This window comes from Zeugodacus cucurbitae, chromosome X (genome assembly GCF_028554725.1).
Source record: "Zeugodacus cucurbitae isolate PBARC_wt_2022May chromosome X, idZeuCucr1.2, whole genome shotgun sequence".
Taxonomy (NCBI): Eukaryota; Metazoa; Arthropoda; class Insecta; order Diptera; family Tephritidae; genus Zeugodacus; species Zeugodacus cucurbitae.
Genome location: NC_071672.1, coordinates 29229049 through 29248358, shown reverse-complemented (window position 1 = coordinate 29248358; position 19310 = coordinate 29229049). Strand labels below are relative to the sequence as shown.

Sequence of the window (19310 nt, the reverse complement as noted above, 5' to 3'; positions counted from 1 at the left end):
TGTAATTATAGTAATCACTTGCATCCGTTGGACTCGGCTTGACTTCAATGTGGCATCCATCTAAATATGTGTGTGTATGTTAATATGATATAATATTGTGGGAAGCCCACACGGTGAAAACCATCAACACAATCAGCTAAAAAATCTGGAGTTGGTGGTAACTTTTTTATAAAGTTAGCTGATAACGCTTGCCATACTTCTTCACAGAACTCATATAAATTTAAGCACACCGTCGGTATTCCTACTCCAAAAAGTTCGGACACTACCCTATATTCTGCAGACGACCCCAAAGTAAATAAAGCGATAGCCACACGTTTTTGCAACGAAATAGCTTTGCGCCAGTTTGTGTCAACTTTATTCAAATTGGGGAGAGAGCTACAGAGTATCTCAAAACTTGTGCGGCTTATGCGGAAGTGCGTCTTAAAAGAATTGTCATCGTTGGAATTGCAAGTGACCTCCCAGAAATATGATTGTCGATTCTATAATGAAAAATGTTTTATTAGTAGAATGACAAAAGCTGTTATGTCCCAATTAAACTTATCAACATACACAAGCACTTTCGAGTCGCGTTTCCCTGCAATAAACCTAGTAGAAATAGCTGTTGTCTTCGCAAATGTTGCAACATTAAAAAGTTTCGCCTTTTTCTTTTTTTAAATAAAGCCAGAGCACAATCGTAGCTAGCTTGCACTGACTGCAACATTTGTACGTGACAATCGTAAATCGAGTAACCGGCAGTATAAACGGCAAAAATGGGTTTCTCGATTTAAATTTAAATTGATCAATTTATTTGTCTGTCTAAAAAGGCTATAAGTCCTTATTTTTGAATCAATCTGTAGATGCGTTGAAAGATTCATGTTCCATAAAATGCATTGTTTTTGTACAATTTGGTAAAAGGGAATAATTCACTTATTTCAACTTTATTCATTAATTTTGAAATTTTAATACTTATAATTTGAACATTTGAGAACTTTGCACTCGGCTGATCATTTCTTGATCATCAACTTGAAACACTTCTTACTCGCAAAAATTTAAAGCAAGATGGCTTTCAAGTTCGGAAACTGAGAGTGTAATAGTAAAAATTGTTATTGAGAAATTCTGTACAAAAAAGTCACATGGTGTTTTAAAATCTGTACATTAGTTTTAAAGTTATGGCGGTTCGAAAATTTTTTTACAAAAAACTTTGGCCCCTTATAATATGGCAACCCCGCTTTACACAGACCTAAAACCATATGTTTTATTTTAGGTTTTACATGTACTATAAGATATATAATTGCCGAAGAAAATAAAGAACTTTTTTTCAAGTGGCTTTTTTTCCAGAGAATGCCCCATATATCAAGTACAATTCAAGTCAATGTTAGTTATCCTTTTAATATTAACTAAAAACGTTAACTGAACTGAGTGTACATGTGAAACACACGTACTTGCAATCATTTGTACACCATAGACGCGATGTCAGGTCAGTTGCTTGCTGACTTCACAGCGAGCAGGACGTATGGTGGATTGTACGCACGCATGTATGAACACAAAAGACAATGGTTTTATATATATTATTATATTAGCTGACGCTACAGGCGTTGATCTGCGTGAAATTATTTGTTTTGAAAAGGAAAGAAAGTTGAATTTAGATTGTATTGAAAAGCATTTATTTGCGATTTTTATAAATTTTTTTTTCAATGTAACGCAGCTTGACAACAAAACTTTTTGTTTTCTGTTCCGGAGCGTAAATGTACAGAGAAGATGGTTTTTCAACTTGTGAACACTCCACATATAGCTGGCAGTATGAAAAACATGGCATTTCCAGATTTATGCCACATATTTCCAGCGACTGTCTTTGTGACCTATTGATTGACTGGAAACTAATACGTTTGAACCGAATTGGCAAATCGTTGGAACTCAAAGGTATTCGTGGAATCAATTCTGCATTCTGCCCCTTGTAAGTCCCTTTCAAAATTTTTGCAACTATCACATTATTCGATAGCTGCGACACAATCAGGGTTCAATTACACAGTATCGACATAATTACATAATAATGACAGATCCAACTTTCCACATCCAAAAAATTTAGAAATTCAACACACAAATCTCCAGGAATTTGATTTGAATCGTATAGATTCAAGTCATCAACATCGGTCTGTTTGACAGCTGAAATTGTGCGTGCACCAGAGAGCTGCAACGGATATATCATTTTCGTGCACACTCGAATGTCCACTCTGATTTTGTTTGATCAAACTTTTCGGTATGAATACACGTATTGATCGCTTGGAGACATGTTCAAAACGAACGAGCCTTTCGCGACACTCGAAACACAAGCATATATGCTTGTTTTAACAGAGTGCCGAGTTGACACTCGTTTGTGAACGACCTGGCACTCTAACCCGATCGTATTGAATGTGATCGAGTCACACACGAGTGTGCACAAAATTTCAGAATATGTATGTATGTAATTGGCAGTCATGCTATTATTGCGTAGTGATTGTCAACGATTATTGGTTTTGTTTGTTTTGTTTACTTTTTATAATTCATAATGACAACGATAGAAAATTCAGGTTGTGAGAACATTTCCAATGGCACAAACACCTTATCTGGTCTACACCTGAAATTTGTGATTTAAAAAAAAATTAAAATATTTAAGTGCAATGAAATGTCTTTTATTTATGATTTATGAATTAATAAATAAAATAAGTTTTGAGTGAATTCTATTCTTAAATTGAATTATTCTTTTATAATATGTACTATGTACGTCTAATATTCAAATTATTCAACCAAAAAAGCTAAGACAGAACGCGTCATCCCGACGCCAACATACATACATATGTGTGTACGTATATTTATCTATTATTTTTTGGTCTTCGAGTGCCACTCGAGTGTGTCGATCACAATCAACACGTGCACGACACACCCGAAAATATAATATACATAAAATCCGAGTTTGCTGCTTGCACTCGAAGATAGGACCGTCTTGATTGTTCGTTTGCGTTATTTTCGCTTCGGGTTCTAAACTCGATCGAACACGTGTTTGAAGAGTGTTACGACACACTCGTACCGAATTTAAGCTAGTGTGATTGAACACACTCGAACATACCCGAAGCTGCTCTCTGGCGTGCACTCAACCAAACGTAGTTGCTTATAATTTTGGCCAATATGTTCAGATATACAGACATTCGTGATGAGTTCATCTTTCGTTGAAATGAATTAACAAATGGCAGGTGGAATTGATATCAAACCATTGAAAAAATCAATCGGAGTTTGTCCATTTCCAATTTTTAACAGTTCTTCTGTGGTTTAATCCTGTTACAGGAACACTCGTATATTCATGGTCAATCATATGGTTTTCACGTACCACCACAAATATGATGACTTGGAATAAAAATTGGACGATTATTATTCCACAGATCTTTCATTGTTCTGTCAAGTGCTTCTAGAGAATTGCACTTATCTCATACTATTGGTTTACAATTCTTCAACACTTTTGCCATAGCTGATTGCCTTGCCAACAGGTGTTTCATTGATTTGCATGTTTGACGGAAGCTTCAATGCCGAATGTGCCATTCTTCCAACTTCTAGTTTTAAATAAACTTAAAGGAGATATAGTCACATACACATCTATTGATAATGTATTCGATCAAGAAGATGTGGTCCTTTACCCACAGGAGTTTCTAAATTCTTTGAACCCAAGTGGCCTTCCTCCACATTCCTTTTAGCTAAAAATAGGCGCCCCAATAATTTTACTTAGAAATCTGAAACGGGACCCGACTTCAAGTCGAATTTCTTCGCAATAACGTGATCGTTGCAATCGTTTTGACTGGTCCAGCAGTTGGTCAAACAGTACTTATACCTCGCATCCCGATGATCCCAAATGACATATGTACCTTTTAATTTTAAAAGAATTCAATTTCCCCATAAGCTATCTTTCATGGTTACAATTAGTAAATCGCAGGGGCAAACATTTAAATACGTTGGGATCGGTTGCGGAGAAAATCAATATGTTCATCTGCCACCATAAAATAAAGCAAAAAATATAATTTACGCAGAAGTTCTTTGATAACAGAAATTGACGCGGACGAAGATAAAGACGAAGCCCAAAATCACTATTCCACGCGGACGAAGTTGTGCCCGCGCTAGTATTATTATGTTAATTCAACTCTAACAAATAATTTCGACCAAATTAGTTATCACAAAAACGGTACTCACGGACTTTTTTTTAGATCATTAAAAGAGAAATAATTCTTTCATACATAACTTTTGTGTATTTTGAACCGCTTTCGCAGCGCAAGGAACGGAAGCCCTCAAAGATAAATAATTTCCCCCGTTTTTACACATTTACCATTAAAAAAATATTAAAAATATATTAAAAAATAAAAAAAAAACCAAAAAGGGATTAAATGTCTGCTACGTCCACGTCGTTAATCCTGGGTTACGCTAAATTCTGATAATAATAGTGCATAAATCAATGATTTCTCATCATGTTTTGAGTTGGTTTTTTATTTGTAGCTCATACAAATACTCCTGTCCCAAAATTCCCTTTGGGGGGTAAAAAGGTGATGAAATAAGGAACATTTAAGATATTTTCGAAAAAAAATCGAAGGGAGCATAAGTTGTTAAAAATTCCAAAAAAAATTTTTTTCATTTTTTGCTATGAAATATTAATTTTAAAAAATTTTACGATATACGGTTTCAAAGTTTGAGAAATTCTGTACAAAAAAGTCACGTGGTGTTTTAAAATCTGTTCATTAGTTTTAAAGTTATGGCGGTTCGAAAATTTTTCTACAAAAAACTTTGGCCCCTTATAATATGGCAACCCCGCTTTACACAGACCTAAAACCATATGCTTTATTTTAGGTTTTACATGTACTATAGGATTGCCGAAGAAAATAAAGAACTTTTTTTTTTCAAGTGGCTTTTTTCCAGAGAATGCCCCATATATGGTAGATAAATACGTTTTAAATAATAACTTATAGTTTCTGAAATATTTGCAATTAAAGATTTAAAATTAAAAATTTTTAACACGTTATTTCTCACTGTATATTGAATTTTTCATATATATTTTGCACTTTAAATATCTTTACACCTTACAAATTTGTTTCTACATATTTATTTTTAACAAATTATATTAAAATTTGTTGTAAACATTTAACTTTTTGCACAATTCTATTTATTTGTACAATAACAAAAGGGTTGCAAGATGACAAATCAGAAGCAGATTTCTTGGATCTCACTATTTCGAGGATCCAGGCTTCACAAAGGACTATATTTTATAGTCTACGTATGTTTCCCTGTGGGAAACAGCTTTACAGCCTTTCAATCTGACCTAACCTAACCAATGTCTGATTATGCTAAGGCCGGGCATTCGCAAAGAAAGTGGGAGACCATTTCCTTTTTGTCTACTAGTTTGCGGGAACGACATATTTGGTTATGGGGCAGACCCATTTTCAACACATGTTCTCCAAATGGCCAGTGCACTGTTATTGTGGCTGTAAGTCTGTATATGTTTTTCCTGGATTTACCTAATAAATCCTTAGTTTTTATCTTATCGTATTTTTTTTATTTTACATTTGTTGTTAGTCCATGTAAGTAAATAAAATTTTTCTGTACATATTTATTGTGTATTTATTGATTCAATTTATATTATAAAGTTCTTCAACATTATTTGAATACATACAAACTCTGTATTCCAGCTCTCAAAATTTGGAATAATCTCTTCATATAGGATTGTCCATGCTGCTACAAGATCTAGTATCAACCTCCTCAGGGGCCAGAAAACACAAGTACGAATTGCAATTTCGTCGGACCGAAGCTCGGGAACTCAAACCGTGTCGTCTATCTGAGCTTTTGAAATGTACATGAAAGGATTTCTTTCATTTTCCAATAGATGACTTTTATAAACTGGGTAAACAAACTTCTCAGGCGCCACAAGCTGTGGCCGAGCTAAGGCCACCACTTCGTTGAGGGTCGCGAAGGTAATTAATGTCCACTACGAACCAAGATGTCCCGCCTTTTCATTCGAAACTGTATTGGCAAAATTTGGATCGTCGGCATCAAGCAATCGACCAGCAACTGGCAGCGGTCAATAGAGAGAAAATCAGGACGACGTCAAACAAATAGGGTTTTAATGAAAGTGGCATTACGTTCAAAATGGCAAAAAGTTATCGAACAAAATAAAACTTTCATATTAATACAAAAACTGTATTTTTACTAGACCTCTTATGTATATCTCAGTAAATAAATTTAAGATGTTACAAACCGTAACGTAAATAAAATAAAAAACAATTTACAAGAGATGAAAGCATTATTATAAGATTAGTTTATAGAAAACGTACTTAACAACTTAAGATAAATACTATTGGACGATTAAATAAGACTACTCGTTGATTTAATCCAAACATGAGTACATGCTACTTCTGTGACGTTTTCAACATTATCGCCGAGGCCCTTAACTTACTTTACATTTTTTAAATACGCTTCAGAACCCAAATCCAAGCAGTTTCGTATCTCAATTTAGACGGTCTTGCTGAATAGCTGATGACATAAATTACGATAAAGATTACACATTATTTCGCAGTAATCTTAAGTTCGTTATATTGGATACAGATATGTTTAGTTGCAATTTCATAATGTCAAACATCGTTTCGTTCCAATTAACTACATATCTTTATTTATGGAAGGAAGAAAAGTGAGGCTCCTCATTTAGTGATGATGACCGAAAGTTATAATTAGAGGAAGTAACGCACCACATATTAATGTTACCATTTCACTGAAATGAAGGCCTTTCGAAAATCGCGCATTAGTAGCATGTATATCCACCTGAGATTCAATTCCACTTGTTTTAGTGCTCAGTGGATGATAATCATAATGCGAATGAGAATTAGACTGTATTAGTTCTGGTAGCACATGCACTGTTGCTACATACAAAAATGTGCCGGCTGAGAACAGCATAGCTATGCCGGTCGCATTTATGGAATTGAGTGTTTCCTTTTGCTCCTGTCCAATTCCGAAAAACGTCAAAAGCGTTAATAATGGCGCAGCACAAGAAAAAATCATCAAATGCTTTCGTATCTGTTGATGATCAATTTTTTCATGTAAGAGGAAACTAACAAGACCAAAGGCAGCTGGTGCTTTGTGCAGCATGATTGCTAAAAACACAATGATTTCAACATCTTGGTGAGTCGTCGTTGCTGCGGCACCAAGTGCTACACCATCAGCTGAAAACAAAAAACAGCGCATTCAAAATATTACTGATTGAAAAACAAAAAATTCACACACACCAGCAGCATGCACGACCAAGCCGAGTGTGGCTGTTATGTTTTTTTCATTCACACTATTTCCGCTTTTACGTTGCGATATGTGGTCCACAAGCAACATAAACACAAATCCCAATACAAGCGATACACCAATCGTGCGTGAAAAGTCCAATTCTGTCATATGGTCAGTATGCAGATGATCTGTTGTAGAAACAAATTGAGCTTTTTCGGCTTTGTGTCCATTCCCCGTAGAGACTTCTGGCAAATTGGGTTTTAAGGCATCCATGTATAATGAGCGTATTCCTTCGGGAATGATAACAGTTAATGCTGTACCTACCAGTAAACCTGCGCCGAAAACTGTAGCAAATTTTAATTTTTCCTGCAAATAGTTAAATATAAGTATATGTTATGACCTGATATGATATGATAACGGAAATGCCGTAAGGATACAAAACTTAATACAAGCTTGATACTAAATAGTATTAATACGAAACCGTGGAATGCTTTTTTATTACCTACCTCACTTAACTTCATCAGCAATGGAATCATTCCCGCCATATATGAACCAACAAGCATAACAATAACGAGTCCAACAAGCATTATCGTCTCTTCCGTCATTTTGTATTTTTTAGTGTTTATTATTGTTTTTAGCGAATTAATTTCAAAATGCCACTTTCCACATATTATTACACGTACGTTTATGAATGAAATGGAACGCCACGTTTGAAGATTTTCCAATTTGCGCTTGGGACGAATTGTTTACTTTTAGTTTAGCTACTGTTGACAAAATAAGTATTACAAACTATCGATAGAATCAATTAAAATCACAACCTTTTAGAGAGCTATTACGCTAAAATGGTGTGCAAGAAAAGAAATCTCATAACTGCAAAATAATTGGGACTGAGACTATTTCGCCAATTATTGTTAATATTTAAGCGCTATTGGAATGGAAACTGTAGCAATAGAAGAAAAGATAAATAATTATCGAACGATATCTTGCCAAATAACATAATGCCAAGTTCACATATCTGATATTAATGCGTTTCATTTTGAATGTTGCTGAGAAGCCGTGGAACTGCTTTTCACCGTAGGTGCTATACAAATTTTGGGGAAACTTTAGTATACTATCCCAGGCTTTCGGTAATAAAATGGGTATCGTTGGAAAGAGGAGGTTCTCCAGATTAAGAATATATATATATATATATAGCTGCAGCTGACTTATAGTTTTCGAGATATTCGCACTTAAAATTAAAAAAAGTGTTACTGTTATCTTGAAATTTCACAATATATACTAAATATTTTATTAATATTATACACTTATTTTACACTTACACTTCACCACATTGTTTCTGCATATTTATTTTATAAAATTTATCACGAAAATAACTGTAAATAAATATTTAACATTTTACACAAATCTCCTAATTTTAACAATAACAAAAAGGGTTGCAGTTTGACAAGTAATAAGCGTTGCCATATCAGATATTTTGTAAACGAATGAGAAGAACCAAAATAAATAAATACCCCAAATGCAGAAAGCAAATGCCCTATAAAAAGATCATATAAAGATAATATAAAGAAAGTTTATTATATTCACTCTATGTACTATAAGTAAGGGAAATGAAAAGTTCTTTCGTGTAGAAATACTTTCCGCCTTTGGCCGCGCTTCAAAAAAATAACCCTGGTCGAGCCAACACCGGGAGTTATCAAAGAGGGGGAAATGTAAAGTTCTTCCGCAAAGAACTACTTTCTGCTTTGGCGGCCTTAGGCCGCGCTTTAAAAAAATAACCCTGGTCCCCGACCATCACCGGGGGTTATCAAAGAAAAGGTAATACCGAAAGATTTTGCTTTAGTCATAACACCATTATGGTTTATGTATTTGGGTATAACCCTTCTTTTTTCTGTTTATTTTTATTCTTTTAATTTTTACAAAATATTTGATGTTTCAACACTGATTACTTGTCAAACTGCAACCCTTTTTGCTATTTTTTAAACGAAGATTTGTGTAAAATGTTAAATATTTATTTACAGCCATTTTCGTCATAATTTTTATAAAACAAATATGCAGAAACAATGTGGTGAAGTGTAAATGTAAAATAAGTGCAGAATATTAATAAAATATTCAGTATATATTGTGTAAATTCAGAATAAAAGTTGCACTTTTTTCAACTTTAAGTGCGAATATCTCGAAATGTCAGATGTATATATGTATATATATTGTTAATCTGGAGAACCTCCTCTTTCCAACGATACCCATTTTATTACCGAAAGCCTGGGATAGTTTACTAAAGCCGACCCCAAATTTTTGATATTAAGTATTTTTTATTTATATATTATTCATAAAATAAGGATGATATTATACTTTTTCCTTACAAATCAGAAATATGTATTTAATTATTGCGCAAGTATCGAATGAATTTTGAAATGAATTTGTACAAATCAGCGATTTGTCTTTACTAGACGACCGCTTTCAAATAATTTATGAGCTGAAAAAAGCTGACGTGAGGATTGAGTGTTATATGGATACATTAGTTCGTTTATCATTATCAAGTTATTTGCTATTGCCGGCGGAGACAGCATATAAGTCAATGGACGTAATGACGAATTTTTACATATCTTATATAGTATTTCGTTAAAACTTTGTTGGGATAGGGATGTTTTAGTACTAAATTTCTTTCGATTTCTTTTGCTATTATTATTAAACGATCACGGTATAGTAATTGCATATTTTTATACCAAATATTGATTATACGCGAGATAATCATAAAGTGTTAAAATTGTGATGCAAATAGAAAATTATTAGTATTTACTTCAAGAACATTTTGGTGTTTATGCACAACATTAACATAATAAAAACATGTAAAAGTTGGCTAAAACTAATTTCGTAAAGTATTTGCATTAAGTGTGATATATTATCCATACCAATAAGCGCCTCAATGTATTATTAGCTTTTAATTAAAATAATATAATAATAATAATAATAATAAGTATTATGATCGACAACTTACTTAGAGTGACTCACACTACAATTTTGCACATAATAATTATATATTAAAGATTGGGTCTTCAGTAAAGAAATAGTGAATTTGCAAAACTGATTAGAACACCGCTGCTGTGATTTAAGATTCATCAGTTAAAAAAAAATTGACGAAATTCGCTACCGGTGATCAAAACTGTCCATGACCAGTTCAATATTTTTTTACATTGAACAACCCGCCTTGTAATAATTGTAGCCATCGGTTAATATGTGAGATATTATAGCAAAATTAAGTGAATGAAAAATCTTGAGTTGGCTGGCAAATATAGTTGAAATCGATTCAGAAATTACCCCCTCTTCCATATAAAGTGTTTTTTTATTATTCTAGTGCATTTCATGCAGAATAAACGTATTCTTTACTACATCAAGATATAAAAAATTATAAATATTTGCTTCTATCAGCACTCCACGCCTTGAGAACAACCCATAAACTTTTAAAATTAAAAACAGCTGAGTGTAAATGTTTTTTGTTATACATTTAAAGGGGTGACCGTTTAGCAGCATTGTAATTCTCACAATATTCATTTTTTAATAGCATCACATAGTTTAATGTGAAATATAATCATTCTTCTGTCTCGTTAAAGCTATATGTAATGTAATCGAAAAGTAACTAGTCGAATGAATTGAAATAATAAACCCGTGATACCGCGGAGTGATTAACGGAAATGCGTAACAGACGTCCTTAACAAACTTAAAAACAAACTCTTACATATTGGAAATTAATAATGTGCTAGTGTAAATAAGTGAACGACATGTTAAAAAAGCGGTAACGCAACGTGTTCATGAAGTACTGAATGAAAACAAAAAAACTAAAAGTATTCGAGAAATGGTTATACACGAATAATTTAACGAAATATGAAATATCATACAATCAATAACCATGAAAGGACTGTAAAAAATATAATTCCAGTTGAAGAGAAATTTTTTAAAATTAATAAAAACAAACGGAGACGACTCGTGTGTCTTATGTTTTGAAAACAACATGCAACACTTACCGAATTCGCTATATGGTTTCGCAATTTCACTCTTTGTATTTTGGTGTGGAACTTGGTGTGTTCACCTTTTGGCCATTTGCTATGGGTAAGCATAGTTTTACTATTTTTTGTGTGTAGTTAAGAAATTACTGGACAAGTTAAAGTTATATTAAATTTAATATGTATTGAATTGGGGGGATGGGGTCATATGTAGAAGTTCACGCAAGTGAGGAAAGTTTCTGATTGCCATTCACTTGGGAGTGGCCAGGAACGATTCTTTTGCATATGACTCAAGCAGCTCACGACTTCCGGTTTTAGACCAAGTATCCCCTGGGTAGCTAACAGACATCCGTTTGGAGGCGAGCTAAAGTGAGAAGGCGAAGCCCGCTTGTGCGGTTGTGCGTAGGGCTTGGGACCCACCACATAAAAAAATCTCCCCAATGAAAACAAACACCGAGCCTCGGATGAGAAACCCCCCTTTTGATGACGACCCCTGCAAACGTACTAAGGATCATGATTTGAGGGCATGCACCTGGAATGTCCGGACTCTTAATTGGGAAGGTGCCTCTGCCCAGCTGGTTGATGTCCTCATACAACTAAAGGCTGACATCACCGCCGTCCAAGAAGTGCGATGGACGGGACAAGGACGGAAGAAGGTGGGTCCTTGTGACATCTACTACAGCGGCCATATAAAGGAGCGCAAATTTGGTGTTGGATTTGTGGTGGGAGAGAGACTACGTCGCCGAGTCCTGGCATTCACCCCGGTGGATGAACGTCTAGCCACAATCCGCATAAAAGCGAGGTTCTTCAACATATCGCTGATTTGCGCCCACGCCCCAACGGAAGAGAAGGACGATGTGACCAAAGACGCTTTCTATGAGCGCCTAGAACGCACCTATGAGCGCTGCCCCCGCCACGATGTCAAAATCGTGCTTGGCGATTTTAACGCCAGGGTGGGTAAAGAAGGTGTCTTTGGCACAACAGTCGGAAAATTCAGCCTCCATGACGAAACATCGCCAAACGGCCTGAGGCTGATCGACTTCGCTGGGGCCCGAAATATGGTTGTCTGTAGTACCAGATTCCAGCATAAAAAAATTCATCAAGCAACGTGGCTGTCCCCTGATCGAAACACGCGCAACCAAATCGATCACGTTGTGATAGACGGAAGACATGTCTCCAGTGTTTTAGACGTGCGTACGCTCCGAGGACCAAACATTGACTCGGACCATTATCTAGTAGCAGCAAAGATACGCACTCGCCTCTGTGCAGCAAAGAACGCCCGTCAACAAACACAAGGAAGGTTCGCCGTCGAAAAGCTGCAATCACAACAGACAGCCACGAAATACTCTACTCGACTTGCACTCCTGCTCTCTGAGAGCACTCATCAGCATCTCGATATAAGGGAGCTGTGGAACGGCATCTCAAACTCATTGCATACCGCTGCAGCCGAAACAATTGGTCTACGGCAACGCCAAAAAACCAGTTGGTACGATGAGAATTGTCGTTCCGCAGTGGAGAGAAAACAGACTGCCTACCTCGCAACGTTGCGATCGACCACAACACGTTCGGGGTGGGATAGATATCGAGAACTGAAGAGGGAAGCGAGACGCATTTGCAGACGTAAAAAGAAAGAGGCCGAAATGCGTGAGTATGAAAAGCTTGAAAAGCTGGCCGACATGGGTAATGCTCGAAAATTTTATGAAAAGATGAGGCGATTAACAGAAGGTTTCAAGACCGGAGCATTATCATGTAGGGACCGAGAAGGTAATCTGGTAGCGGATGTCCAGAGCACACTGGGATTATGGAGGGAACACTTCTCCGACCTGCTCAATGGCAGTGAAAGTACAACACCAGGAGATGGCGAACCCGATTCCCCAATCGATGACGATGGAATAGATGTTCCATTACCCGACCATGAAGAAATTCGAATAGCAATTACCCGCTTGAAGAACAACAAAGCGGCGGGGGCCGATGGATTACCGGCCGAGCTATTCAAATACGGCGGCGAAGAACTGATAAGGTGCATGCATCAGCTTCTTTGTAGAATATGGTCGGAAGAAAGCATGCCTGACGATTGGAATCTTAGTGTGCTCTGCCCAATCCATAAGAAGGGAGACCCCACAATCTGCGCCAACTACCGTGGTATAAGTCTCCTCAATATCGCATATAAGGTTTTGTCGAGCGTATTGTGTGAAAGACTAAAGCCCACCGTCAACGAACTGATTGGACCTTATCAGTGTGGCTTTAGACCTGGAAAATCCACAATGGACCAGATATTCACCATGCGCCAAATCTTGGAAAAGACCCGAGAGAGAAGAATCGATACTCACCATCTTTTTATCGATTTTAAAGCTGCCTTCGATAGCACGAAAAGGAGCTGCCTTTATGCCGCGATGTCTGAATTTGGTATCCCTGCAAAACTAATACGGCTATGTAAGCTGACGTTGAGCAACACCAAAAGCTCCGTCAGGATCGGGAAGGACCTCTCCGAGCCGTTCGATACCAAACGAGGCTTCAGACAGGGTGACTCACTATCGTGCGACTTCTTCAATCTATTGCTGGAAAAAATAATACGAGCTGCAGAACTAAATAGAGAGGGTACAATCTTCTACAAGAGTGTACAGCTCCTGGCGTATGCCGATGATATTGATATCATCGGAAGCAACAACCGCGCCGTTTGTTCTGCGTTTTCCAGACTAGATAAAGAAGCGAAGCGTATGGGTCTGGTGGTGAATGAGGACAAGACGAAATATCTCCTGTCATCAAACAAACAGTCGGCGCACTCGCGTCTTGGCCCCCACGTCACTGTTGACAGTCATAACTTTGAAGTTGTAGATAATTTCGTTTATCTGGGAACCAGCATTAACAACACCAACAATGTCAGCCTTGAAATCCAACGCAGAATCACTCTTGCCAACAGGTGCTACTTTGGACTGAGTAGGCAATTGAAAAGTAAAGTCCTCTCTCGACGAACCAAAATCAAACTCTATAAGTCGCTCATTATTCCCGTCCTGATGTATGGCGCTGAAGCGTGGACGATGACAACATCCGATGAGACGACTCTTGGGGTTTTCGAGAGAAAGGTTTTGCGCAAGATTTTTGGTCCTCTAAACATTGGCAACGGCGAATACCGCAGGCGATGGAACGATGAGCTGTACGATTTATACGACGACATTGACATAGTTCAGCGAATAAAAAGACAGCGGCTACGCTGGCTAGGTCATGTTGTACGGATGGAAGAAAACACTCCAGCTCTGAAAGTATTCGATGCAGTACCCGCTGGAGGAAGCCGCGGAAGAGGACGACCTCCACTCCGGTGGAAAGACCAAGTGCAAAGTGACCTGGCTTCACTTGGTGTTTCCAATTGGCGCCAAAAAGCAAAAAGGAGGAATGAGTGGCGCGCTCTGGTGGATTCGGCTATAATCGCTTAAAGCGGTTCCTACGCCAAATATATATATATATGTATTGAAACGGCTGTTTCTTGTGTTAACAAAGTTAAAATCGGAGAGACTTAGCATGTATTAGGTTCAACATTTTAAGCCGATATCATTTTTTAAAAGGGTGTCAACGTGATTGGAATGTGGTCAATCTTTGTGAAAGTAGAGAAATAATTACAAAAAAATAAAAAACCAATTTGGCACTAAAATTCACCAAAATTGTATAAACAATTTGTTTGAAACAAATTTGAAGTATTGTGAGCGCAAAGAACAATCAGATATGTTGGAGGAGGCCATTCACTGCAGGGGGTCAATGAAGGTGTTAATAGATCCACTGTGAGTGTCGTTTAGAGCGTGTATAAAACTGTCTGCGTCCGCAGTCTGGCCGGCATATTGATTAAGTTCGTCGAAGTGTTGTAGGAATGATCTCTTGATGCACCTGGGGGCGGTTCTTCTTCCAGCAAGTGACTACATGGGTGATTTCTATGAAAACACCCAAGTAGGAACTGCTTGGCCCCACTGTGTAAATATGTCTCTGGTGACATCAAGAGACATCCTGTAGCTTTTCGGAGTGCGGTGTTTTGACAAGTCTGTAGCTTCCTCTGCTGCGTGTCACTGCATCCAGGCGACCGGAGGATTTTGTTGCGGCTCTGTACTTTAGTGACTATCGCAGTCATGTGCGGAGTGAAGGAGTGCAGACTGTCAAATGTAACTCCCAAAATCTTGGAATTGTGTACTGTCGGAATTGGTGTGCCATCGACGTGAATATTAAGACCTAGTCTGTACTCCTTCGTCCAATTGGTAAAAAGGGTCGCCGTGGATTTAGTGGGTGCGAGTGCCAGGCTCCTCGCAGAGAAGAAGCGAGAAAGTTCGGGGAGGTAGCTGTTCACTTTCGAACACATGTCATCGATGCCAGTGCCCGACGTCATTATAGTACAATCATCTGCGTAGGAGGTAACAGAAATTCCCTCTGGTGGTTAAGGAAGTTTGGAGATATAGAAATTAAACAGTAACGGGGAGAGGACACCGCCTGTGGAACCCCTTGTTTAATTCTCCTAAGTTTCGATATTTTACCTCGAAATAATACAGATGATTGTCGACCGCTCAGGTAGTTCATAATCCATCTCTTCAGCTCCGGAGAAAGTGTTGTTTGTTCGATGTCTTCTAGTAGCGTTGTTAAGTTGACCGTGTCAAAAGCTTTTGACAGGTCCAACGCTACTAGGACGGTTCTCTTACAGGGTGGTTTTTTATTAAGACCATGAACTATCTGGGCGTTTATGACGCTAAGTGCTGTGGTGGTACTGTGCATTTTACGGAAACCATGTTGATGTTCCGCTAGTTTCAGGTGGTACGTGATTGTCGGGAGCAGCAAGGCCTGAGGTGGCTTCACTACTGGGGAAAGGAGAGTTATCGGGCGATAAGACTGGGTCAAGGTCAGACTGGGAGTCATGCTGTCTACTTGAGCTCCTAGGGGCCGTAGGGGCCTTAAGTTGGCCACTCCCTGAGGGTAGCAGCGCGTTGCACGAACTAGGTGCAAGTTGCACTGCCGTAGAGGCAACAGTCGCAGTATTGCGTTGACAGCATGGGGCCATATAACGTGTGGTCCACTCTCTATGAGTCTTAAGGCCTGAACAGGTCTTAAGATGGCTCCATCCATTGCATGTGTTGCACCTAACCGAGGTGGAATTTGGATGGAGCCTTTTAGCGCATACGCAGCAGAAAAATACCTCAGGCCCTGGGTTGGACTCGATGACAGCCCGGAGTAAGAGGATATGGAGCAACCCTGCTGCAAGGCGTTGCTCCAATGACGTACAACTAGACTTAAAACTAATCGATCCAAACAGGGTTAGATCTCCGAAAGGGCAGCCCTTGACCGGAAAACATCTGGGTCAACTCCGGTGGCGTAGAACCGGCTGCGTTGGGAGTTGCAAAATAGTTAACATGCGTTCACATCTAATAATATTAATAACACATTAGATTGAGGGAGTCCAGAAAGCAGTTTGATATAGGATTATGTATAACAAAATTTTGATTAAAAGAATGCAAAATTGAAAAATGTTGCTCTGAAATACATTAATTACATACTTAATATATTAACGCGATTAATTGTTATTTCGTGTTGAAAATATGAAAACATCATTATACCAATTACTAAATCATAATATACATGGTAAAATCATGCAAAATTCCTTAATAGACATTTATATGTAGCTTAGACAATACTAAGCAACATAAATTGTATATATTTAATTATTATAATATATTTAAATTATTTATAATAATTTTCAGCAAATTTAAACTCCACAAGAAGTCATGTAAATGTCACAATGAAACTCCTTTACCAGCAGTTTCTATATTGAAACCACTAATGGGCATCGATCCGAACTTGGAACACAACCTTGAATCATTTTTTACAATGGATTATCCAGTGGTATGTTTAATGGATATCTATATGTTTATATTTCTCAATTTGTTTTTATTTTAGTATGAGTTATTATTTTGTATTGAAGATAGTGTGGACCCAGCTATAAGTACGGTACAAAGTTTAATGACAAAGTATCCGCAAGTGGACGCCACTTTATATATGGGCGGCTCAAAGGTTGGTGTTAATCCGAAAATTAATAATATGCAGCCTGGTTACACGGCCGCCAAGTATGAACTGATCATGATATCGGACAGTGGTATTAAAAGTAATTAATTAGCTTTTACCTAAAAAATCCAAATCAAATAAAATATTTTCTTTTGTCTAATTCTTTGTTACAGTGAAGAACGATACACTCATAGATATGGTAAACAACATGACAGAGAAATATGCGCTTGTGCATCAAATGCCGTTTACATGTGATCGCGAAGGATTTGCCGCTACATTTGAGAAGGTATAATATACTAGCTGTGGCTGATAAAATACTACGGTTTTTCAAAATTATATTCAATAGGTTAGGTGGGTTTCAAAATTTTAAAATTAAAAAAAATTGTCTTATTAAAGAGTACAATGGGTTTACAAAAATAAAATTCTAAGAGATAGAGCCTTTGTAAGTGCCGCCCATTGGGCCGTGTCAGTTTGAAAGTAAAACTTTAAACGGTTATCTCAAAACTAAATTTTTTAAGTCGGTGCACCCGATTACTCGAAAAGTGACGAAGGCGAAAAATTGAAACTCATGCTTGACATACAGTATGTTGTAACGATTTTCGGAGAGAATATTCTGTAGTTGTTGTTGTTATAGCGACATAAAATATTTCAGAAATAAATTTAAAGAATTTCTGCCTATTTGACACTACTTGCCGGATACAAATCCGGGTCCATTTCGGTTACGTAGAACCGTAGAACATATAATGTTATTTTATAGCGTATTTTCTCGAGCAAAAGATAATATTTTTCGCGTTTTAAGTATACTAAATATATGTAAGAAATGCGTGTAATGCTCATTTAATTTGTGTCTTCTTTACAGATCTTCTTTGGTACTGTTCAATCTCGAATATATCTATCCGCTGACTTATTAGGTATCAATTGCCACACTGGCATGTCATGCTTGTTACGCAAATCCGTAATTGATGAAGTCGGCGGTTTAAAAGCATTTGGTTGTTATTTAGCTGAAGATTTCTTTATTGCTAAGGCAATTAGAGACAAAGGCTGGAAAATGCGTATCAGTAATCAACCAGCAATGCAAAATAGCGGTATTTGCGACATAAGTAGTTTTCAAGAACGACTTATACGTTGGGCGAAATTACGCGTAGCTATGGTGCCGACAACAATACTGTTGGAACCGCTTTCTGAGTGCATGGTATTGGGTGCGCTGGCCTCATGGTCGGCGGCGTTACTGTTCAATTGGGATCCGTTAGTATTCTACTTGGTGCATGTACTCACATGGTTTCTATCCGACTGGATATTACTGTCCATTGTTCAGGTAAATTTTAACACTATTTTTTTACATTTTGTTTTTACAACAACAAAAACAACTGTTTATTTTTATTTGCTTTATAATTAACACATATATTTCTTAACACTTCTTCCAGAATGGTTCACTGTCGTTTCATAAGTTTGAGTTTGTTGTTGGCTGGCTTTTCAGGGAGGTGAGTGGGCCTTATCTGTTCCTACATGCGCTTTGGAATCCAGCAATTAGGTGGCGGAGGCGCACTTACAAATTGCAATGGGGCGGCGTCGCGTATGAGTTACCGTCAGGCAATGCAAACATGAGTACAAAACGTTTACTAGTATCATAGCATAAATTGACAAAGCAGAGATATATACATTTAAGTTTAAAGATAGTTTTACTGTTATTTGTTTTTGTTTAGGCATATTCAGTTATTTTATGAATTAGGGTGTATATTTCTTTAATTAATCCTGTATGCTAAGTAGTGTTCTTTATAAGCATATGAAAACTAATCGTAAGTGTCATTATAATATTTAAAGGTAACTTTAATAAATACTGATATATTGATATGACTTATGGGCGATATTTCGCCCACAACTGATATAAATATATATGATTTTATAAAATACAAATTATTACATTTAATTTTATTTGAATACTAGTAAGTAAAGCAAATATAGAGAACGAAGTGTATACTTTAATTTATAGTTGCGTAACAAGCTGCTTTTACATTATTAACGATTTGTAATAAA

At 37.1% G+C, this 19310-nt stretch overlaps 2 protein-coding genes and 1 long non-coding RNA gene across 9 annotated transcripts; 2 read left to right on the top strand and 1 right to left on the bottom strand.

The window, feature by feature from the left end:
• Positions 1-4374: 4374 nt before the first annotated feature.
• LOC114805143 (uncharacterized) lies at positions 4375-6639 on the top strand. Of its 2 annotated transcripts, XR_008472166.1 has the most exons (3): positions 4381-4925; positions 5174-5473; positions 5676-6639. It is a non-coding gene; the product is annotated as an uncharacterized LOC114805143 (long non-coding RNA). The 2 variants fall into 2 exon arrangements; XR_003753238.2 differs by having other exon boundaries at positions 4375-5473.
• Positions 6163-8229, bottom strand: LOC105220261 (zinc transporter ZIP9-B). Of its 2 annotated transcripts, none has more exons than XM_011196694.3 (4): positions 8070-8229; positions 7758-8015; positions 7263-7617; positions 6163-7199 (listed from the first exon to the last, which is right to left on the bottom strand). In XM_011196694.3, exons 2-4 carry the CDS (start codon positions 7854-7856, stop codon positions 6685-6687), a joined length of 969 nt encoding a protein of 322 aa, XP_011194996.1. In that variant the 5' UTR covers positions 7857-8015; positions 8070-8229; the 3' UTR covers positions 6163-6684. The 2 variants fall into 2 exon arrangements, with proteins under 2 accessions (XP_011194996.1, XP_028901551.1); XM_029045718.2 differs by having other exon boundaries at positions 7758-8012; positions 8070-8228.
• A 1514-nt stretch (positions 8230-9743) lies between these two features.
• Positions 9744-19190, top strand: LOC105220259 (ceramide glucosyltransferase). 5 transcript variants are annotated; one of them, XM_011196687.3, is made up of 7 exons: positions 9744-9832; positions 10860-11355; positions 16976-17117; positions 17172-17376; positions 17450-17562; positions 18136-18591; positions 18701-19190. In XM_011196687.3, exons 2-7 carry the CDS (start codon positions 11258-11260, stop codon positions 18905-18907), a joined length of 1221 nt encoding a protein of 406 aa, XP_011194989.1. In that variant the 5' UTR covers positions 9744-9832; positions 10860-11257; the 3' UTR covers positions 18908-19190. The 5 variants fall into 5 exon arrangements, with proteins under 5 accessions (XP_011194989.1, XP_011194988.1, XP_054091524.1 ...); XM_011196686.3 differs by having other exon boundaries at positions 9791-9949; XM_054235549.1 differs by lacking the exon at positions 9744-9832 and adding an exon at positions 9956-10127.
• The last annotated feature ends 120 nt before the right edge of the window (positions 19191-19310 follow it).

Bases quoted from the DNA above. Each gene is read 5' to 3' on its own strand.
- LOC105220259 (XM_011196687.3), top strand. From the start codon at position 11,258: ATGCAACACTTACCGAATTCGCTATATGGTTTCGCAATTTCACTCTTT. The intron at 11,356-16,975 runs GTAAGCATAGTT...AATAATTTTCAG, and splicing joins CTTTTGGCCATTTGCTATGG to CAAATTTAAACTCCACAAGA. The intron at 17,563-18,135 runs GTATAATATACT...TCTTCTTTACAG, and splicing joins TTGCCGCTACATTTGAGAAG to ATCTTCTTTGGTACTGTTCA.
- LOC105220261 (XM_011196694.3), bottom strand. From the start codon at position 7,856: ATGACGGAAGAGACGATAATGCTTGTTGGACTCGTTATTGTTATGCTT. The intron at 7,618-7,757 runs GTAGGTAATAAA...AACTATTTGCAG, and splicing joins TGCTGATGAAGTTAAGTGAG to GAAAAATTAAAATTTGCTAC. The intron at 7,200-7,262 runs GTGTGTGTGAAT...TTTTGTTTTCAG, and splicing joins CTTGGTCGTGCATGCTGCTG to CTGATGGTGTAGCACTTGGT.